Source organism: Candoia aspera, chromosome 2 (genome assembly GCF_035149785.1).
Source record: "Candoia aspera isolate rCanAsp1 chromosome 2, rCanAsp1.hap2, whole genome shotgun sequence".
Lineage (NCBI taxonomy): Eukaryota > Metazoa > Chordata > Lepidosauria > Squamata > Boidae > Candoia > Candoia aspera.
The window spans coordinates 105,198,646-105,220,509 of NC_086154.1; the positions used below are offsets into that span (position 1 = coordinate 105,198,646).

The window sequence follows — 21,864 nt, forward strand, 5'->3', positions numbered from 1 at the left end:
CCACCTCTCTCTTTTTTTTTCCTTTTCATCCAGCAGTTTTAAACTTCTCTGCTTTTTCTGCTCTAGGTAAGTCAAACTAATTTTCTGTCTGTATAGTAGAAGTAATAATGATTTGCTTTATAGATATGTTGGTAGGATAAAAGAAATTAGGACTGCAAAGTATCTTGAAAGAAGAAGCATTAATAACTGAGGAACTGAGGAGCCTTATGATGAAGGTGGAAGAAGAAAGTGCAAAAGCTGGCTTGCAGCTAAACCTCAGAAAAACCAAGATTATGGCAACCAGCTTGATTGAGATCTGGCAAATAGAGGGAGAAAACATAGAGGCAGTGAAAGAGGTAGTATTTCTAGGTGCGAAGATTACTGCAGATGCTGACTGCAGTCAGGAAATCAGAAGACGCTTAATCCTCAGGAGAAGAGCAATGACCAATCTCGATAAAATAGTTAAGAGCAGAGACATCACACTGACAACAAAGGTCCGCATAGTTAAAGCAATGGTGTTCCCCGTAGTAACATATGGCTGTGAGAACTGGACCATAAGGAAGGCTGAGAGAAGGAAGATCGATGCTTTGGAACTGTGGTGTTGGAGGAAAATTCTGAGAGTGCCTTGGACTGCAAGAAGATCAAACCAGTCCATCCTCCAGGAAATGAAGCCAGACTGCTCACTTGAGGGAATGATATTCAAGGCAAAACTGAAATACTTTGGCCACATAATGAGAAGACAGGACACCCTGGAGAAGGTGCTGATGCTAGGGAGAGTGGAGGGCAAAAGGAAGAGGGGCCGACCAAGGGCAAGGTGGATGGATGATATTCTAGACGTGACGGACTTGTCCCTGGGGGAGCTGGGGGTGTTGCCAATCGACAGGAAGCTTTGGCGTGGGCTGGTCCATGAAGTCACGAAGAGTTGGAAGCGACTAAACGAATAAACAACAACACAAACCAAGATAGCTCTGATTTAACTATTATTTTAGCAGAGGCTGAAAAATATTTTTTTTACATGTATACATGCAAGCACCTAAATGTATGGTGAGCAAATTGACTCTCAGACCAGTTCCTTTATTCACTTGGTGAATTTAGTTACTTGTTTCACTGGCATCATAAAAAGCACTGTAGTCCTGAAATGCAGCCTGATGGGATCGGATCCCTGATTCAGTTGGAGGAGTATTTAGCCTCTGGTGGACTTAATACTGGGAGTTTCAGAGGAACCAGCAGGCTCTTACTGTATGTGTGATCAATCTATGCCATGTAATTTTGATACCATATCCAGCTCCTGAGAACCAAGAGATCTGGTGCAGTTCCCAGCTTATGCCAATATTTGTTTTACTGACAAAATGAAGAATGGATTGGAAAAAAATGTGCTAGAGCTGTTTTCATCTTGTCCTTTCAATAGGATCTTTAATTTCAGTTGCTTCCATGCAAAAGATTATCTAAGATCCCAGCAAATCCATTTTTCACTCAAAGTTCTAAATCTCATTTTCTTCCAGGACCTCTTCAATGGTCTCCCCGTTGGCAATTTCTTCTTCGCTGCTGTCGGAAACGCTTGCTCTGAGATTGTGCTTTACTGTGGGGCTTCGTTCCACATTACAGCATGTTCTCAGCTTGGCTGATTGCTTCTTCGGAGGTTGGGTTACCTCGAGGGAGAAACTGTTATTGCTCAAATGCTGTTTGTTGGGACATTTCCTTAGGTATTTGATGTTCTTTCCAAGCAAACAGGGCATATAGACAAAGGGGTATGCTAGCAAGAAACGGGACCACTGCTTGCTTAATTCAGCCTTTACCTGGAAAAAAGGAAAAGAGGTTGACATTTGGGACTATAGCAGCCTTTCCCAACTGGGTATGTTCTAAATGTGCTAGAGTTCAGCTGCCACTGTCCCTAACATAGCACCTTAATTAAGGAAACTGCCATGTCCACGGTTTCCATACTTATTAGATAAACCTAATCCTTGGAGCAAGTGCAAAAGCCATCAGCTGGCAAGGAAAGAAAACAGTGCAGCATCCATCTCCTGGCCATTGGCTGATTACTGAGTGACTGATTTCTGTCCCTCTACATCAAAATACAGTGTAAGTACATCCACCAAATCATACAGTCCCATATTCATCTGAATCTGTCAATCGTATCTGCATCTTGCCTCAATAATTCTGCATGAAAAATGAAAGACATCTGACCAGTTGATGTAGAAATGGGAATGCATTCCCTCCCAACACTCCCAGTATCACTGCAATCCATATCACTCTCTTTTGCAAAGGGGCATGAAAAATCACTGAAAAGCAGAAGGAAGGGAGTTCTTGAATCTGCTCCTTCAGTTTGGCTTATATCTGCTCTACTCTGCTGGAAGAATGGGCAGCCTGAAGCCTCTCTCCATAAATTGAGCCCTTTCAGGCAGGCCATTGGCTTATTGCTTAGCATGACAGACTGTGCATGTTATCACAAGTTCATTTGTTCTCAGCTAGGTAGCCAACTTGCTGTGTCAGGCGGTGTCTTTCCAACTATTACAAGAAGCATGATGGAAAATTCAATAATTCCTTGATCAAATTTTCCATAACAGAATCTAAATGACCACCAAGAACCATAAGCCGGTGTGTCCTGAACAATGGGGAGGGGGGGCAGGGGGGAAGAATGAGAAAAGAAAAAGATAATGTACCTCATCATTAGAAAAGCAACATAAAAGTGCTACGAAAAAACCCTGGAAGAAAGAGAGAAAGTAAATTAGATTTGAGGAAAATTTGCCAAAGTACAATTTGACTTGGAGTGCATATAATCAGAGAAAACTGTTCCTAAAGATCACCTGAAACATGAGCCATCATGCTGCCAAATTGAACATTAATGCAACTAACTTCCTCTTACTCAAGAATCATTTTTGCTTCTTAACGATCATGTGATAAGGGTTCCAACCTGCATCCATACCCAGTAATCTGCTTACTTTTATTTTGAATGTTTTGCTGGAGGAAGTGTCTGGCTTGCCATTTCAAACCACTGTGGTTGGTTCCAATAAAATATATTATTTTCCATTAATCATAGTTTTTTCACATTAGACTGTTCAGGAAAGATTGCAGTCTAAAGTTTAGGGCAAATTACATTTATGCCTGTAGAATTAACTCTTCTTAGAATGTGGCTGTGGAATCTTGAAAAGCGAGCATTAACAAATTGATTAATTAACAATTAATTAATTAATATTTAACAAGTTTTCCAAAAGATCAGTTCATTGTGCTCCCCCACTTATTAAGTACATATTTTAAAATTATCTTCTCAGAACTACCCATACTGGACTGATACAAATCTAATTTTGTTGCATGGAATTTCTGGCTTTTGGTTGGAATATGTGGACTTCTAAGACTCAAATAGGCAGATTTAAGAAGCTTGGAAAGTGGTACATCACTTCCAGCAAATATTGAATTGACTTCAAATGTTCATTCTTTGGGGCTAACATTCTCCAAGAAAATTTAAAATATATTTTAGTTTTACATAATCAACAGACTGTAAAATATGTTCTTCTCTATTATATTTGTAGATTAGGACAGAAAAACAGGGTAACAAATGTCTTGAGAATGTTGTTCCTAATTACTAAAAATTCTTCAGTGAATTGTTTTAATTGATCTAAGTCTCCAATAGCAATCAAGGTAATTTAACCGAAAGAGAAAATTAATATAAATAAGGCTAAGCCAAATATCGCATGTGTGATTTCTCTTCAGGACATTTTTATTCATATTTGGTAGCAATGACAAACTGGATTTCTGTTTTTGTTTTGTTTTTTGTAAGTAGTAAAGATTCAGTTTATTGAAGGTATTGCTAATTAAGAATTATCGTTATAACTATTAGCCACATCTGTTCCTCTGACTTGTGAGGAAAAGTAGACAAATAGACTATCACTGTATTATCTATTCTGTATCTGTAACAAGGTGACAATAAATGAATTTGGCAGCCACTGCTGTACTTAAAGGTTGTTTGGAGAAGTTCTAGCAAATAATTGAAATGACAAAACTGAAAAATCATATTAGGATTGGAAAGTACTCCAGACAAATCATTTTATGAGATGCTAGCATTTTTATGGTATGCTAGGTATTGTTTATTCTGTAGTAGAAGTTTAATGTTTATATCAAATCCTGTTTTAAAAATATGTTTTAAAGTTATATTTTAAAGATTCCTTTATTGTGCACTTTATCTATGATCATGGGATATTGAATTTTTTTCCTCATTTGCATTCTGTGAAGTTGATTTTAAATTTGTTTACCCCACCTCCATCACAGTCCCATACTTACATGGAAAGAGCCGATGGTCAGATGGATGAAGGTTTTGATATTCCTGGGGAATCCTTCAATATGGTCATCCATGATGAAAGTGAAAACAATCTCATGAATTCCAAGTAAAGGTATTAATACAAGGGTTGACCTTGCCAATCTTAAAATGAAAACAATCACCAACATGAATTATATCCTTGAGACAAAACTAAACAAAAAATACATAATGCAATTATGACAGACAGTTACTTGAAACATTGATTTGGGATTAGCATTAGATCAGGATGTTGATGAGCTTTAAGCATTCTAGTGCAAATCCCATACGAAGGCTGCAGCTGATCCTTGGAACAAGGCCTTAGTGACTGTAGAACCAATTGATTTCTCCATTCCAAAGTCAGAGGCAGAGCTTTGATCTTGGAGAAAGATTCCGACATTGGATCCCAAAACTGGGGCCTTGTGAAATTGGGGAAAACCTAAGCTTGGAAAGTTCTCCAAAGGAACCTAGTGAGGCTTGGAGGAAGGATGGGAAGGGGCTTGGGGAGTAGATACATTTCATTTCAGGGACGTGGAAGGATTTGCTTCTGTTTTAAAATACCAAACAAAGAATAATGAATATGGTTCTTCTGTTTCTGCCCTGATGATATGCAGTGGGTATTGCTTTAGTGGCATACTCCAAGATTAGAATATTCCTACTTTATCTTAGGGTTGTTCCTTAATCCCTGTACTTTATGATTTCTATTTTAACCTTCTTCCTGACATATATTTACATTTTGGAATTGTGGATTTATTTGTTCATTTCTTGCATCCTGCATTCTGTTCATAGTTGTGACAATCCATCCAACCTGCTATCCAAAATGAACCAAAACATGATTGATGGAGCATATTGTCCCATTTTTCACTTCAAAATTAGTGTCCATTTTATTGCAGTTTCAGTTACTTTAAAAGTGTCACATTCTCCTTGCAGAAACAGCAATTATTCCTGTGGACCTTTAAAGACAAATGCATTTAGCAAGATGTAAATCTTTGCAGATTATAATTTGCATTTTCAGGTGAATGAAATGTCAGACAAATACAGATTACAATGTTGGACCAGTATATTGACACCTGTATGTCTGGGAGTCAAAACTGTGTGTGTGTGTATGTTTTTGAAGAATGGTGCAGAAAGTTATGGAAAAGTAATACCTACCTGAATTTGTAGTCACGAAAGGTCATTTGCTGGGCTTTCAATTTGGAAAGTAACAGTTTCAAAATGTTCAGGAAGATGCAGAAATTAACCTTAGAAAACACACATCATGGTTGGTTTCTCCAAATGCAATGAATGTTGTTTTGCATAATCATCTCCAGTGGGGATTTCCTAAGGGCAAGGCAGCTGCAAGAAGCACCCTTCAAGCTGCCATTTACTCTTCTAATGTACTGTATAGAGACCCTGCATTCAGATACTTCCTATCAAATGTTGTTGCTCTGCCTGCATTTTATTTTGAAAGCTCAAAGCTTATTAAAAGCAATTACAGATGGGGGGAAGAAAGAGGGTAGTAGTGGACAGAAAAGAGAAAAATATTAAGGTTTAGCACTAATGGCTGCTACAGAAGAAAAATATATACAAAATATTCTTGTATCTCAGGGGTTTTCAAATGTTGTGGTGCCCCAAAATAATAAACAAACATGTATGACTTCTCCTACTGATTGATGATGATGATGATTGATGATGATTGTAATTACTGGACACAGATCCCTCCCGCTAAGTTGCTGCTTGGCAACTTTGGGCTCCCGTTAAGAAGTAATTATAACTTTGAAACAAGGTGTAATATTTTTAAAATATCCACAGTCTTTTGAACTGTATAGCTACTACATAAAAACATGGCAGGACAATAGAAATTCTCCATGCCCTTCTTACTGGGAACAGATTTGCCCTTCAGTATTGGAAAGGCAACTATGTGTGAATTGAAGACCTGATGTTACTTGTGATTTGTAAACAAGTTGTTTATAGATGTTGGACTCTAACCCACAGTCTGAAAGCAATTGCTGCAAATCTCTGATTTGATTGTTGATCACAGTGTACAGTACAGACTTTCTCAACCCCAAATGGATCAGGTTATAACTCCCAACCATCTTTTTCCTTCTGCTACCATTATGGCTCATTGAATTCTGTAAATTTAATTCTGTAAATTATTTAAGGTGCATCTTTTGTCTTTCCTTATCAACTAAAGCAGTGTTTCTCAACCTTGGCAATTTTAAGATGTGTGGACTTCAACTCCCAGAATTCCCCAGCCATATAATACAATAAGCAGTTTGACAATGATCCTTACAACAATGGAAAATAATATGGGCCCTCGAATGATCCACCAGACTGTCATGCTCTCATTTGTTGTCCAGCATCTAAAAAGCAAGTTAAATTTTATTCTGTCATGTAGTCACAAAATGATAAACCACATTTATGTTATTGTTTAAAAAGACTCTATAATTAGACTTGGTGAATTATAGAAGCAGTATGAAAAGCATGCCAAAGATAGACGGCATTTTCATCATATGAAAAGTTTTAAAAGCTTCAGGAAAGATTCTAGTCCATGCATTTTCTAAGAGAGATCCCAGAATTTTTTTTCAGCAACATTGCTGTTATATGCAGGATCTGGTCCTTCTCATCCCTCACCCAAGGCCATATTATTTTGTTCTTTGGGAAAATAATCCATTGTAAGGATAATCCACTTTTTCTCCCACATGGCCACCAAAGTTTAAAAAGAAACTTAGCACTCCAGCCTTCCTCTTAAGATTCCATCAGAACTTCTGAAGTTCACTTATTCATTGGAGATGGGTATGAAAATCACCTAGGTTAGAAATTATTCTGAATCTCTGAAGTCCAATTTCAGAATGCAAAACCATCCATCACTCTTCTGGTGGAAAGGAATATAGCATTATGGATCAGAAGATCAATAGTAAGAGAAGGAGTAGGAAATCCTTTAAGACTCATCTGCATGGAGTTCTTCAAAATATTCAAAATCCAGCAATGGACTGACCTCTGTTTCATGAGCATTGTTCATGGCATATTTTTCCCTATAAAAGTGGCATCAGGATTTTTATACCACTAGTTTTCACAAGGATGAGGATGTAAATGCCGTCTATCTTTGGCATGCTTTAGAGCCAAAACTTGCTCTCAATTCTACAACACTTTAGAAAGTAAAACTCAACATGGTAGGAAACTACAGGGGTTTTGCAAAGAAGGATAATTGGGTCACCTACTTTTTTCCACAATCAACACTAACAGTACTTGATTCCTAACAAATAATCCCAAAATCTCCCCTCTCTTTTTTTAGCCTTTAAGAGAAAACCATAGCTCTGATGATCTTGGCTGTAGCAGACCATAATGCAATTTCTTATTTATAATGGGAATGGAGATTGCTAATGGAGGATTAAGTGAATAATAATAATAATAATAGTTTTTTTAAAAAAAAATCTTGGTTCCATTGGGTATTTCTAAACTTTAAGATCCCAAGAATGCCTACTTAGAAATAAGCCACATTAACTGCAATGGAGTCTACTTCCAGATAAAACCACTACAGAACTGCAACCTTAACTTCTTAGAAAAGGACACCGCTAGGCAATCTTGCTTCTCCAGATGGTGCTGAATTGCAATTCCCCACATTTTTTACCATAACCCATATTTCCATGGGATGTTGGGAGTTGCTCACAATATCTGGAGTGCCAAATGTCCCTATGCCTGGAGTCAGTAGTGGTTTAACATTAGGAATGATTTGTAGCCTAAGAGCTGTTGATTATATTTTTCCTTTAAAACACTCAGAACAGTATATAACTGCCCAGAGTCACCCTTTTAAGGGGGAGATGGGCGGTGGTAGAAATTGGAAATATCTATCTATCTATCTATCTATCTATCTATCTATCTATCTATCTATCAAGCTCCCCGTACTGTTCCATTGAAACTAGACTTCTACAAGCATCCTTACCATTCACAAGAATGATCTTACCACATTTGGTATTACAGCCCAACTCTAAATGCCATAATGGCCAAAGCCCTGCTAAGCTGTCATCAGGCTGGATAAATATCTATTGACTCTAAACTCACTGTGTTGCCATTTGCTTAGGACTATCTACAGCCTAAGCTAGTTTTGGGTCAGTACTGTATGCATCTTGGCAATCTGATTTCTGTTTGGACATGATGAAACTCTCTGTCATTTCTTGCCTTTCCCTCTTTTCTGTGCTTTTTGGGGGCTCCTCTTTCAATCTGGAGCAGGCCACAAAACACAAGAGATTTGTGCTTATCGTAACCCTTCTAGCTAGCATATTTTTAAAAGTTAAAATTATGCCTGAATCAAGAATAGGTTATTAAAACATACAAAATGTTTGTTATTGCCTGGCAATGCAGCCTCCACAACAAATGATCATCTCATGATTGTCCATATTTAGTCTAAACCAGTATTTCTCAGCCTTGGCAACTTGAAGATGTGTGGACTTCAACTCCCAGAATTTGCCAGCCAGCCATGGGAGTTGAAGTCCACACATCTTCAAGTTGCCAAGGTTGAGAAACGCTGGTCTAAATGTTCTGGGAAATAAACAAAAGGCTTCACTTTCTATTGGCACAAAATAGGCATGAAAAGAAACAATGAAGCAAGTTAAAGGAACATTTAAAACAGTAACTTACCCTTCATACTCAAATTGGTATTTTATTATTCCCCAAGAAGCTACAAACAAAACTGGAAAACCTGGAAGGAAAAACAGAGGTGGATACTGTGGCATGACAATGCTTAATATAGTTTCTGAGGGTATAAAGTCCTTTGAATTACTCAGTTCTAGTTTGCTTGGTTTACTATTGCCTTCTTCTAAAATATTTTTTTTTTCAATTTCACAGTCTAGTATATATTACTAAATCAATATAACAATTTGGGGGACTATCACTGATTGTGTGAATAAAGGAAAGGCTAATGATCTCAATAACTTGTTTTCCTCACAGCTTGTTCCTTGTAAAAACCTACTTCTTTCGCTCAACAAATATGTTCACAGATATTTGCCTTCTGGTTTGTATGTGCTTTGAAAATCTCCAAGCAAATAATGGCAGCAACGAACTTCAAGAACTGCATTTTCCTAATAATTTGATGTAAAAATCAAGAGCAAATTTAGGTTCCTTGATCAGGTGGTGACTGAAATCTTCTCAACAGCAGGAACAGTGGTAATAAACAGAAGATTAGTTTTGACCCATTCCATCTGAATAGCTGAACCAATCATGAAACTGACTGAAATATATAAACCTATCAGTATATAAATCAGGTCCTTCTCCTTGAAAGAAATCCAAGCTTACCCCATCCAATGAAGATGTATCTCAGCAGCTGGTGTCTCTCAAACAGCACAGTAGCTACTAATAACCTATAGAGGTAAATTCCTTCCACTAAAACCCAGTAAAAATTTGCTCCAACAGCGTAGTGCATGAAAAGAGGAGCTATCCTGCATAAGACTAGCTTCTGCAAAGATGAGAGAAAAAGAAGAATTAATAACACTGTACAGAATCCCAATAGGGATTACCCTGCTTTCACCTTGAGTTTATTGGCTGCAAGTATACATGCTGCTTTTCAGGGAACAATAGGATAGACATTATATTTCAAGATCATAGGGCAGGGAGTTGCTATTATTAAGCAGATCGATTGAAACTGGATTTAAAATTTTAGTGTTTGAACTTTATTTATTTGTTTGTTTGTTTGTTTGATTTCTATAGCCGCCCATCTCAGCGAGTGACTCTGGGCGGCCTACAACAATAAAACCATAAAACAATTAAAACAATTACAATTGAAACAGTTCCTCTCCCCCCCTCCCTCCCCTTCCTTTTGCCTTGTTTTTGGATATCATGTTTTAATTAATTAGTTTTGCAGGGGGTTCACAGAACAGTAGGCCATAAATGTTATAAAAAGATAAAAACAAATTTAACATGCTACCTGACCTTGCATTTCTATATCAATTATTGTTGTTTAAAAATAGGCACTTTTCCTCTGAGGTGGTAAGCAAAGGATGAGCATCATATAAATACTGTGACTGAATTTAGTTAGAAAGAACCTTCCTGCAACTTTTACTGCTACTGAATTTAGAAAAGGACGTAGGGAAAAACAGACAACACTCTTGCTGCTTCAGTCACTTAATATTAACATTGAGAACGCCTGCCACAATACCTCTGGACTCACGGAAGAAATCCATCCACTTTCATCATCTGGCTTTTCTGACTCTGAAGAAAGAAATCTGTAAGCATTGAGTGTTATGCCGTCTTTTATTAGAACTCCTGCAGCTCGTAGGATAAATGAAGCAAAGAGATTCATATGGATGTAGTTTCTCGTGCAATGCAATTTCCTGAAGGGCAAGAGCAGAAAATACCAAAGTTAGCTATAGCCATTTCTGAATAGTAACAGGTTCTTTCCTGCCATGACTGAGAACTTATATACTCCTTTGGGGATGGGGGTGGCTTGGCCATGAAGGGTTCCACTGGACTGTTTGCTTAGCTAGTTGTGTGGCATATAAAACTGCGTATGATGCTGCGCAGATGTCTTTGCTAAGAGCAAATTCCTGTGCCACACTGGACAGAGCTCCACTGAGTCTGAGGGAGCTTACACTGCAGTTGAAGTAGGAGCGTCCATTCCTTCTATGTTGTGTTCTCCCAACATAACCAGTTTTTCCCAGTTTATTTATTTATTTAATTTATTTTCTATCCCGCCTTTATTATTTTTATAAATACCTCAAGGCGGGGAACATACCGAGTACTCCTTCCTCCTCCTCCTATTTTCCCCACAACAGCAACCCTGTGAGGTGAGTTGGGCTGAGAGAGAGCGACTGGCCCAAGGTCGCCCAGCCGGCTTTCCTGCCTGAGGCGGGACTAGGACTCTCGGCCTCCTGGTGTCTAGACTGGTGCCTTAGCCACTAGACCAGACTGACTCAAACTGTTGCTGCAGAAATTCACATCTGTTCAAAGGTTCTATTGCAAAGCATCGCACTGCTCACTCCAGTGATCAGATCTTGATGGGATTTTTTTAAAAAGTAATGTATGCAGATATATAAAACTGAGCAGGACTGAGCAAAGCCTTTGCAGCTGGAATCAAAGTCACCACCACTCACCACTCACCACTGATTACCCCAAAAGTCTACAAGAGTGCAGTACCGTAAAACACTCAGTTTGTACCTTGGTTCTGGATCTTTTCACTTCAAGGGGTTATCCCAGTTCAGAGCAAACCAACTGACAAAATGAAAATCAAACATTGTCTAATACTAAAAGATAATGTAATACTATATAATGTAGTGTTACATTATATATTACATTATGTAATACTGTAGTGTGATTTTAGACCCCTGTGAAATTCCTCTAATGTAACCCTCACATTATAAAATCCATCTATGGCAGTGATCATTTAAAGATTATAATCTAAGAAGATTCCTTGAATACCCATGACACTTTTACAATAAATATGACTGCTATCAGTAAGGCTTACATGTCACTGAAAAGAAGTGTGTGTCAAAGAGAACAAAACCAAGAAATTATGTAATAGTCTGGGACTTCAGCAAAGGATCATTACCTTGTCGTGGTGCTGGAGCTTGAGCACCTCAATGATGCCATGAGCTAAACCGTGAAGGGCCACCCAAGTCGGGAAGGTCATGACAGAGAGGTCAGACTAAACGCGATCCCTGGTGAAGGTAATGGCAACCCACCCCAGTATTCTTGCCGTGAAAACTAAATGGATCAGTACAACCAGAGATATGACGGTATACCATCGGAAGATGAGACCCCCAGGTCGGAAGATGGTCAAAATGCTACTGGGGAGGAACAGAGGATGAGTTCAACTAGCCCCAGACGTGATGACACAGCTAGCTCAAAGCCAAAAGGATGGCTAGCGGCTGCCGGTGCTGGTGGTGAACGGCAAATCCGATGTTCTAAGGATCAACACACCATTGGAACCTGGAATGTAAGATCTATGAGCCAGGGCAAATTGGATGTGGTTATTGGTGAGATGTCAAGATTAAAGATAGACATTTTGGGTGTCAGTGAACTGAAATGGACTGGAATGGGCCACTTCACATCAAATGACCACCAGATCTACTACTGTGGACAAGAGGACCACAGAAGAAATGGAGTAGCCTTCATAATTAATAGTAAAGTGGCTAAAGCAGTGCTTGGATACAATCCAAAAAATGATAGAATAATCTCAGTTCGAATTCAGGGCAAGCCATCTAACATCACAGTGCTCCAAATATACGCTACAACCACAGATGCTGAAGAATCTGAAGTAGAGCAGTTCTATGAGGATCTGCAGCACCTACTGGACAACACGCCTAAAAGAGATGTTATTTTCATCACGGGAGACTGGAATGCTAAGGTGGGCAGTCAAATGACACCTGGAATTACAGGTAAGCATGGCCTGGGAGAACAAAACAAAGCAGGACATAGGCTGATAGAATTTTGCCAAGACAACTTACTCTGCATAACAAACACTCTCTTCCAACAACCTAAGAGAGGGCTTTATACATGGACTTCACGAGATGGACAACACCGAAATCAGATTGACTACATCCTTTTCAGCCAAAGGTGGTGGGCATCTATACAGTCGGTAAAAACAAGACCTGGAGCTGACTGTAGTTCAAATCATGAACTTTATTGCACAATTTAGGATCAGACTAAAGAGATTAGGGAAGACCCACAGTTCAGCTAGATACGAGCTCACTAATATTCCTAAGGAATATGCAGTGCAGGTGAAGAATAGATTTAAGGGGCTGGACTTAGTAGATAGGGTCCCGGAAGAACTCTGGACAGAAGTTCGCAACATTGTTCAGGAGGCGGCAACAAAATACATCCCAAAGACAGAGAAAACCAAGAAGGCAAAATGGCTGTCTGCTGAGACACTAGAAGTAGCCCAAGAAAGAAGGAAAGGAAAAGGCAGCAGTGATAGGGGGAGATATGCCCAATTAAATGCAAAATTCCAGAGGTTAGCCAGAAGAGATAAGGAATTATTTTTAAACAAGCAGTGCGCGGAAGTGGAAGAAGACAATAGAATAGGAAGGACAAGAGACCTCTTCCAGAAAATTAGAACCATCAGAGGTAAATTCCAGGCAAAAATGGGTATGATCAAAAACAAAGATGGCAAGGACCTAACAGAAGAAGAAGAGATCAAGAAAAGGTGGCAAGAATATACAGAAGACCTGTATAGGAAGGATAACAATATCGGGGATAGCTTTGACGGTGTGGTCAGTGAGCTAGAGCCAGACATCCTGAAGAGTGAGGTTGAATGGGCCTTAAGAAGCATTGCTAATAACAAGGCAGCAGGAGAGGACGGCATCCCAGCTGAACTGTTCAAAATCTTGCAAGATGATGCTGTCAAGGTAATGCATGCTATATGCCAGCAAATTTGGAAAACACAAGAATGGCCATCAGACTGGAAAAAATCAACTTATATCCCCATACCAAAAAAGGAAACACTAAAGAATGTTCAAACTATCGAACAGTGGCACTCATTTCACATGCCAGTAAGGTAATGCTCAAGATCCTGCAAGGTAGAATTCAGCAAGAACACATCATACGACATGCTGGGCTTGAGGAATCCAAGGCTGGAGTTAAAATCGCTGGAAGAAACATTAACAATCTCAGATATGCAGATGGCTGAAAGCGAAGAGGAACTGAGGAGCCTTATGATGAAGGTGAAAGAAGAAAGTGCAAAAGCTGGCTTGCAGCTAAACCTCAAAAAAACCAAGGTTATGGCATCCAGCTTGATTGATAACTGGCAAATAGAGGGAGAAAATGTAGAAGCAGTGAAAGACTTTGTATTTCTAGGTGCAACGATTACTGCAGATGCTGACTGCAGTCAGGAAACCAGAAGACACTTAATCCTTGGGAGAAGAGCAATGACCAATCTCGATAAAATAGTTAAGAGCAGAGACATCACACTGACAACAAAGGTCCGCATAGTTAAAGCAATGGTGTTTCCCGTAGTAACATATGGCTGCGAGAGCTGGACCATAAGGAAGGCTGAGAGAAGGAAGATTGATGCTTTGGAACTGTGGTGTTGGAGGAAAATTCTGAGAGTGCCTTGGACTGCAAGAAGATCAAACCAGTCCATCCTCCAGGAAATAAAGCCAGACTGCTCACTTGAGGGAATGATATTCAAGGCAAAACTGAAATACTTTGGCCACATAATGAGAAGACAGGACACCCTGGAGAAGATGCTGATGCTAGGGAGAGTGGAGGGCAAAAGGAAGAGGGGCCGACCAAGGGCAAGGTGGATGGATGATATTCTAGAGGTGACGGACTCTTCCCTGGGGGAGCTGGGGCCATTGACGACCGACAGGAAGTTCTGTCATGGGCTGGTCCATGAAGTCACGAAGAGTCGGAGGCGACTAAACGAATAAACAACAACAAAGGCTTAGAAGCATTATGGTTTCCTTGTAGTCTTCCTGCACACATATTTGGGTCTTCAAGTTGGTTAGAAATTCTTTGATTTTTTCCCCCAGTATTGTAGCAATAATTTTCACATGAGAACCAGTTTGCTGTAGTGATTAAAGACACCAGGCTAGAAATTGGGAGACTGTGAGTTCTGCCTTAGGCACAAAGCCGGCTGGGTCTCTCTCTCCCAGCCCTCGGAAGTAGGTAAGGGCAAACCACTTCCAAAAATTTTGCCAAGGCCACTGCAGGGACTTGTCCAGGCAGCCACCAGGATTCAAGATTGGCTCAAAGGCACCAAAACAAACCAACCCCCATATGGAACTATTAAGATTTCTTTTCATTTTCCCCTGTTCTTTCTGTTCCTGTTCTCTATACAGACCATACACGTTCTTACATTAGGAGGCCTGTCACTAAAGTCTTTGCTGCAGCTTTATCTTGTGTCAGCTTATTAATGTTATTCTTGTATTGTGAGCCTATTATGACTTACACACGTTCGCTGCTCATACAGCGTGGCATGCTTCAAACACAACATGAATCCTGTAGCTTGGATAACTTCCCATGTTGCTTTGATGACTTTGTGAAACCTTCTCAACACATTACAGTACACTGTACTATTTAACATGGTCACAATTCATTTTTTAAAATAATGTTCCTGCCATCAAGTAAGCATATTGAACCTTCTAGGCAAATTTCAGCAGGTTATTCTAGTTTCTCAAGCTCAGTGGTTGATGTGTGAACATAAAATCATATCATGCAAATTACTATGGAACTGAATCAAGTACATGAGGTCCAGGACATTTTTCATGGTCAGTTATAATTCTGTTCAGTCAAAATGATTTATCTGAGCAGAATTCTCTCCTCTCCCCTTCTTTTACAACAATTTGTACTGTTCTATTCTTGGTTGTAAAATTTTAATTGTAATTTAGGAATCCTGTCGTTCCATTTACATATAGATTTATCTGACAATCTTCCTTCATGAACTTTCTGTAAGGTTATTCTCCAGAGTTCTTTGCATTTAGAGTGTCAGTGAGAATAACTGGTAACCAAGCTGACCTGGGTAAGACTACTCCATTCTAGCTCATCAAACTTCAGAATATGTCTGGCTGGTTTGGTAAATATTTGTTTATAATAGCAATTATCTTTTGTCTTATGTAATGTACAGTAACTCTCAGCAACTGTTTCCAGGTTAAAGCTGTTTATGCCAATGAGCATTTGTGTGCTTGATCAACTGTTTCTTCACTGGCATGGTCCATTAGTACCTTCTAAAATTTGTTGTCCAATCTGTCCAATACTGTTTTCAAAGTACTCATAAACAGTAGATGATTTGATGGAAAGTAGGACATATTTTTTCATGTACCATGGAAAAAAGCAACAGTAGTAGACTCTGCCCTATGCAAAACCCTGGGGAATTAAAGTTTGTAAGAATTCAAGGTGCAATTTCTAATTCCCTTCATTCAATACATAAATAGAATTTTATAGAATAATCATCAAATTAACGTATAATATCTGAAATGAATACATCATATTGTTGCTTTGTCACATAGCCTGCATGCAATTTTCAATCTATGCACACATGTTTATATATTGATTCACATTACAATTTTATATTAGTTTGCAGAAATATCCTTTTAGGTTCTGATCATTCCTTCAGCCTTTGGTAGCTTCCATGTCTAGCTTGATTTCTTGATTTCTGAGAAACCCACCCTATTGTATGCAAGGTTCAACCATCAACTTGTGCAAATACAATAGTTTAATTGTTGGCCTTCTATGTTGCAGCACCTGCCCTCTGGATTAGTTTTCCCTTGACTATGCTACCCTTCAAATGGGGCTTGAAGACCTGGCTCTTTTCCCTGATGCTGGGTTAGGAAGTATGTGCCTTGGTGGGAATGCTGTTAACATTGGATTTATGAGTCCCTGGGTTATCACTTTCATTTCATTTTTGTTGCATTTGATCTGTCCTTAACTTGTAAGTGGCTCAGAGTGATTATGAGCTGAGTGGTCTATAAATTTTGCTTATAAGTAGATAACTAAATGATAGATGGATAGACAGACAGACAGACAGACAGACAGACAACTGCATGTAGTGATCCCTCAGCAATTCCTTTAACTTCAATATTGATTCCCTATGGCTGGCATCTCCAAACTAGTCATGACTGTCACAGACCTACTTGAGGAAGGATTATTCAATTCTAATGCAAATACTGCAGGCCAGACCTACTTTTTTGGGTGATGGGGTAAATATGCTGGGTTAAGATGTATTTCAATTATTTTCAATAATTGATATGTTATTGACAGTCACCAAAACCAATCATTTTACTAGGGTCCTGAGATGCTTTTTTCATCCTTCAAGTTAAGTCTATAATTTTGTGATTCATCCCTGTCACCCTTCCTAATTTCCTTCTACAAGGGCCCCTCATCTATTTTTCCTTTCTTAATATCTAACTTGGCCATTGTAGAAGGACATTTTTTTACTTCTGATCGTCTGTGATCAAGAGCAGTCCTTTGAGAAAGTCTGACATACTCCCCTTCTCCATTCTAATATGTGCCAGAATGCATATGTGTTACGCCATATGCCATAATACATAATACAAACAGATCGAGGTAGTGCATAAATCAAATACATAAAATATTCTACTGAATAGGTTAAACAGACCATATTCTACTGGGGAAAAAATGGTTATACTGACCTAAATAACAGCAGTATGAATAGTGCTAAGACAAGGAAAACAAGAGAAAAAGAATATCCCACTGTAGAAAGTTTCTGTAACGCAATAAACAAGGTAAGTTCTTCTTCCTGGGAACAACAAAGAAACAACATAGTTAATGTAGTCAAGTCTTCCTGCAGGAAGTAGATCCATAAATATCAGATGTATATGTCTGATTCCCAAAACAGCTACTGCTATGTTGACACATATGGCTGACTGCAAAATTTTAGGCAACCCTGATCAGCTATATGATTGAGAACAGTCACTCATACTCTTCTCATCCCTCATTTAGATTACTGCAGTTCACTCTACATGGAACTTCCCTTGAAGACCACTCAGAAATTTCAGCTGCAATACCTCTGGTTTATTATCTGTATTGTAAACCACTTCGAGTCCAACTGGTATCCATTTCATTCTCTCTCTCTTTATCTTTTTTAATCCATGGGCTTTTCTCCCAGTAGGGTATTTTTTTAAAGAAAAGGTAATCAGAGGTGTCAAGTTCAGAAACAAAACTGACTGCCTAATGCTACAAACAAGTAAGGAGGTATCTGTCCACTTCATGCCATATTTATTATCTTACAGAAGTCCTTAGCAGCCAGTATTTGAAACAGAATGCTAGATTTGATCATTGCCTCTCCAATGACAGCCCCTTATGTGCTCTAAATTGCTAGGCCAGGGAAACTGAAAAGCAGCAGCTAGCAGCAGTCAATCAATCTTTATGATGGTCCAAGACCACCACAAACATAAGTTAAAACAACCCAAGTATACAGTAATCCAAAAATATAAAAACATTGTAACGGTTTAATGCATGTTGTGATTCTGTTAACAAAACTGGATATGATGCAGTTTTATGGCTCAGGCACAAAACCCAGCAATTAAAAAGGTGGTTTCAGGGCACCTGTCATTTAAAAAAACTTTGGGATGGCTAGGCAGTCTTCCATTCAAGGGCAAATTAACTGAAAATGTAGTTCCACATATAATTTATGCCTTAGAAAACATGTTCTGGGGTTTCAGGTTCACCAGAGGAACAAGGACATTGTTTAAGCACCAGAGGGATGCCATTACATCTGCCATCCATGATTGCAGAAGAGAGGGCATTAAAACGTGCTGTGCAAAAAATCTGTAGTGGACACCAGTATGGATTATGGTGTTGCTACTGAAAGAAAATTTCTCCATCGTAAAAAGGCAATATATTCTTTGGGTGTGTGTGTGTCTGTATCTGTGTCTGTGTAAGAGAGATCTGATTAGTTTGTTTTATTAGCAAAAGCTCCATTCGGTATTGAATTTCCCTCTTGCTTTACTGTATGTAGGACCATTGTGGAAAATAGGTTATATGCGTTACTTAATCAATATGCGTGTTCCCAAGTATTTTAAAAACTGCAGGCATATAACTCCTACCTATATTTCGTACCTGGTAGCTAGAACATTGTTAAAACTATACTCCTGAACTGATCTTGTGAACATTCAGTACAACTTAGGGTTCTTTTGGGTACTTAGAATAGTCACACACAGTATGCAGATTCTCAAAGGAGGCTGTATAGTAGACAAAGAAATCAAATCAAATGTGAAATCTTAATGAGTGTATTTATGGCGTGCCTCTCTGATTGATTCAATGTGTTCTCAATGCTTCCTTTGAATGAACTCTGCAGTCTGGAATCTCAAAGCCCAGAGCAAGAGGGCACTCCTTTGAGCCTCCAGCCTGAATCGTGCTAACTCTCTCTGTTAACAAATGCTACCCATTTTCACGCAGGGTGAGTTGCATCATGGGTGAACTGCAATCACAGTAGCAAATAAGATACTCAGTAGGTCAGAAGAGGATTTCCAGAGAAGGTTAAATAGTGAATGTGTTTCCCCATAAAAAATAATCCTGCTCACTTTTCGTTTGAGGTGTTTCTCCCCAAAGCATTCTGCACGGTGACTCCAAACCTCTGTTGTGTTTTCAATCTTTTGCCAAATCCCTTGGTCCAAGCAGACTCTGTATACTTTCCTTGCACTTCCTAAAAGTAAACAGACACAAGCTCAAAGGTCAAGCCACACATTTCATTTTTCAGACATGGTTTATTGCTGTCACTCTTTCATCGCATGCCTGGAAAGCCCAGAAAAAGGAGACTTGGCTTAGTGTAGGCAGCTCTTTGTAATGTCTGTTTATTTGGGAAGTAACTGTAGAAAGCTTAATATTTATCATTGGATTAACACTGTCAAATTTGCTTAATTCCCTATTTTAAAATATTTTTAAAAGCTTAAACTCATGGGATAAGACCTCATTTCTTTAAATAGCGTTTAGTATCTTTTTCATGCTTTACATGAATTGCACTTGAGTTTACAAAGCATTAATTAATTTAACATAATTAGGGTCCTTCTCTATTGGAAATAGATTTCTGATCAAGTGGGTCACTCCATCTCCACTTTCTTTTGATATAATGTCCATGTGTCTTTTAAGGCAGCCATCCTTCCTTAATTTCAAGTGTAACTCTTTCCTGAGCATGGCTGAATATGAACAGTTCTCACCAAAATCAATTATATTTGAAGACATATGAATGTTTTCTCTGTGGGGCATGGTTTTTAGATTGTCTCATATTGTTTCCATCAGTTGATGTTGCAATCATTTTGTGATGAACATGCTTGTATAAACACAGCTGACTGATCTTTCATTTAGCCAACATAAGTCTTACTAGTTCTGTTACTGGTGTTCCCTTTGACTAGAAATAAAAATGTGAACATATCAATCTCTCATTCTGCTTCTTAGGGGCAGGATGTCTTCCCATTTGGATTTGTTGTGTATTAGCTTATCTCCTAAGAAAATCACTCCAGATTTGCAATGTTAAGCATACAGAACTACTTGGTAGAAACAGCTTTGCACTGAAATAGATGAGCCAGTATAATAATAGAATGTCAGGCCTTTTGTTTGCACCTGCTAAGAAATGATACAATCACTTCTATCGCAACAGATATGGGTGTGGTACTTCCAGAGAGTGTTGAATTCCACCCACTTGAGCTAGCATGACTAGTGATGAAGGATGATGGGAGCTGCAGTTCAGCACATCTGGAAAGTCAGAGGTGCCCCATCCTTAATCTATGGACTTGGATGTTCAGCTTTAGGGACTGCAGCAAATGTAAGAGGGAAATCAAGTTCCAGATCTCAGGACCATTGCTTTTAAGAGCCAGTTTGGTGTAGTGGTTAGGGCATCAGGCTAGAAACTGGGAGACTGTGAGTTCTAGTCCCACCCTAGGCACAAAGGACCTGGGTGGCCTTGGGTCAGTTATCCTGTCTCCTGGGAAGGAGGCAATAGCAAACCAGTTCTGAAAAACCTTGCCAAGAAAACTGCAGGGACTTGTCCAGGCAGTCTCCAAGAATCAGACACAACTGAATGGATTAAAATATCTACATATATCACATTCCAGATCTTAGTACCACTGCTTCTATAATTGTTACACTCTGTACCAATTTTAGCAGAATCAGATTGCAATTTAGATGTTTCTCCAAAGCTACCAGATACTATTCTGTAGTGCAGAAGAACTTCATTTTAGGTCATGGTATACCTGATATAAAACTCTAAAAGGGAAGAGAAATAGTATAGTATGTTACAATTTGGCAATTTCCAAGTTTGCATTACCACTTTTTAGCCACGGTAAATAAGATGGACAAGCAACGGAGACATTTCCTGGTGGTGAATGAGGCCAGCAAACAAACTGATCAAAACTTCCATTACAATATATTCCTGTGAGGGAGAAAGAGAGAAGGAATATTTTTTAAGGTTAGCTAAAGGTTATTATATTATTTATATAAAAGTCATTGATCACCAAGGAATGCAGTATGTCTAAACTAAGCTGTCCAGTAATTATATTAGCAATATGGAACTTTGTATATTTGGTACTGTAGTGTTTACATAAAATTACTATTTGTAACCAAGTTACCTTTCTGAAAACAAGTTTATATGCTGACCATAAGTAGTATTTTAAATGCACTAGGATGCCAACCTATTTTACTTTTGTTTTTGAAAACCAAACAGATATAACTGAGACCAGCCAATTTTTAAATGAAGCCATCTCACTTTTCATTTCTGTATCACCAACGTACCCTGCTGCTGTTTTCTACACTTAACACTGTGCCATTTTGCAAACTAACATGGTTGGCTTGGATTCCAGGTAGATAGAAATGGTGATTGAGTTTGGGACACTTAGCTTATTAAACCAACAATATCAAACTAAGCTTATTAAAACTGGCAGCTTGTGACCTTGACCAAATAACCAAATAATCAAATTTAGCAGGAGTGGGAGTATAAATATAAAATAAATTTCCAGCCCCTACTTTTTGCTTTTCCTCTTTATCTTCGCTTTATCCTTTTTTAATCTTTATATACATTTTGAATGTTACATTAAAAAAAACACACCAAACCTCTGTCTATGTATGCACTTTTTGTTTTTTCTTTTTCAGAAAATTTGTCTTACCACATCCTAAAACGAAGTATATTACAGCGAGCAAGAGATAATAAATCAAATTGATCTCAAGAGGCTGAA

At 38.6% G+C, this 21,864-nt stretch overlaps 1 protein-coding gene across 2 annotated transcripts in view; it reads right to left on the reverse strand.

Moving 5' to 3' along the window:
* Positions 1-1,364: 1,364 nt before the first annotated feature.
* The window catches only part of GLP2R (glucagon like peptide 2 receptor), a 41,006-nt gene continuing 20,506 nt past the window's right edge, over positions 1,365-21,864 (reverse strand). Inside the window, exons 3-13 of one of the 2 annotated variants that reach the window (XM_063292762.1) lie at positions 20,961-21,065; positions 19,222-19,343; positions 17,329-17,435; positions 10,398-10,572; positions 9,539-9,698; positions 8,885-8,945; positions 6,540-6,609; positions 5,420-5,508; positions 4,255-4,393; positions 2,640-2,681; positions 1,365-1,775 (exon numbers count right to left, since the gene is read on the reverse strand). In XM_063292762.1, the coding sequence (XP_063148832.1) occupies positions 1,461-1,775; positions 2,640-2,681; positions 4,255-4,393; positions 5,420-5,508; positions 6,540-6,609; positions 8,885-8,945; positions 9,539-9,698; positions 10,398-10,572; positions 17,329-17,435; positions 19,222-19,343; positions 20,961-21,065 (1,385 nt within the window). In that variant the 3' untranslated portion in view covers positions 1,365-1,460. The remainder of the gene's footprint in view (positions 1,776-2,639; positions 2,682-4,254; positions 4,394-5,419; positions 5,509-6,539; positions 6,610-8,884; positions 8,946-9,538; positions 9,699-10,397; positions 10,573-17,328; positions 17,436-19,221; positions 19,344-20,960; positions 21,066-21,864) is intronic. The other variant, XM_063292763.1, reaches the window with a different exon arrangement.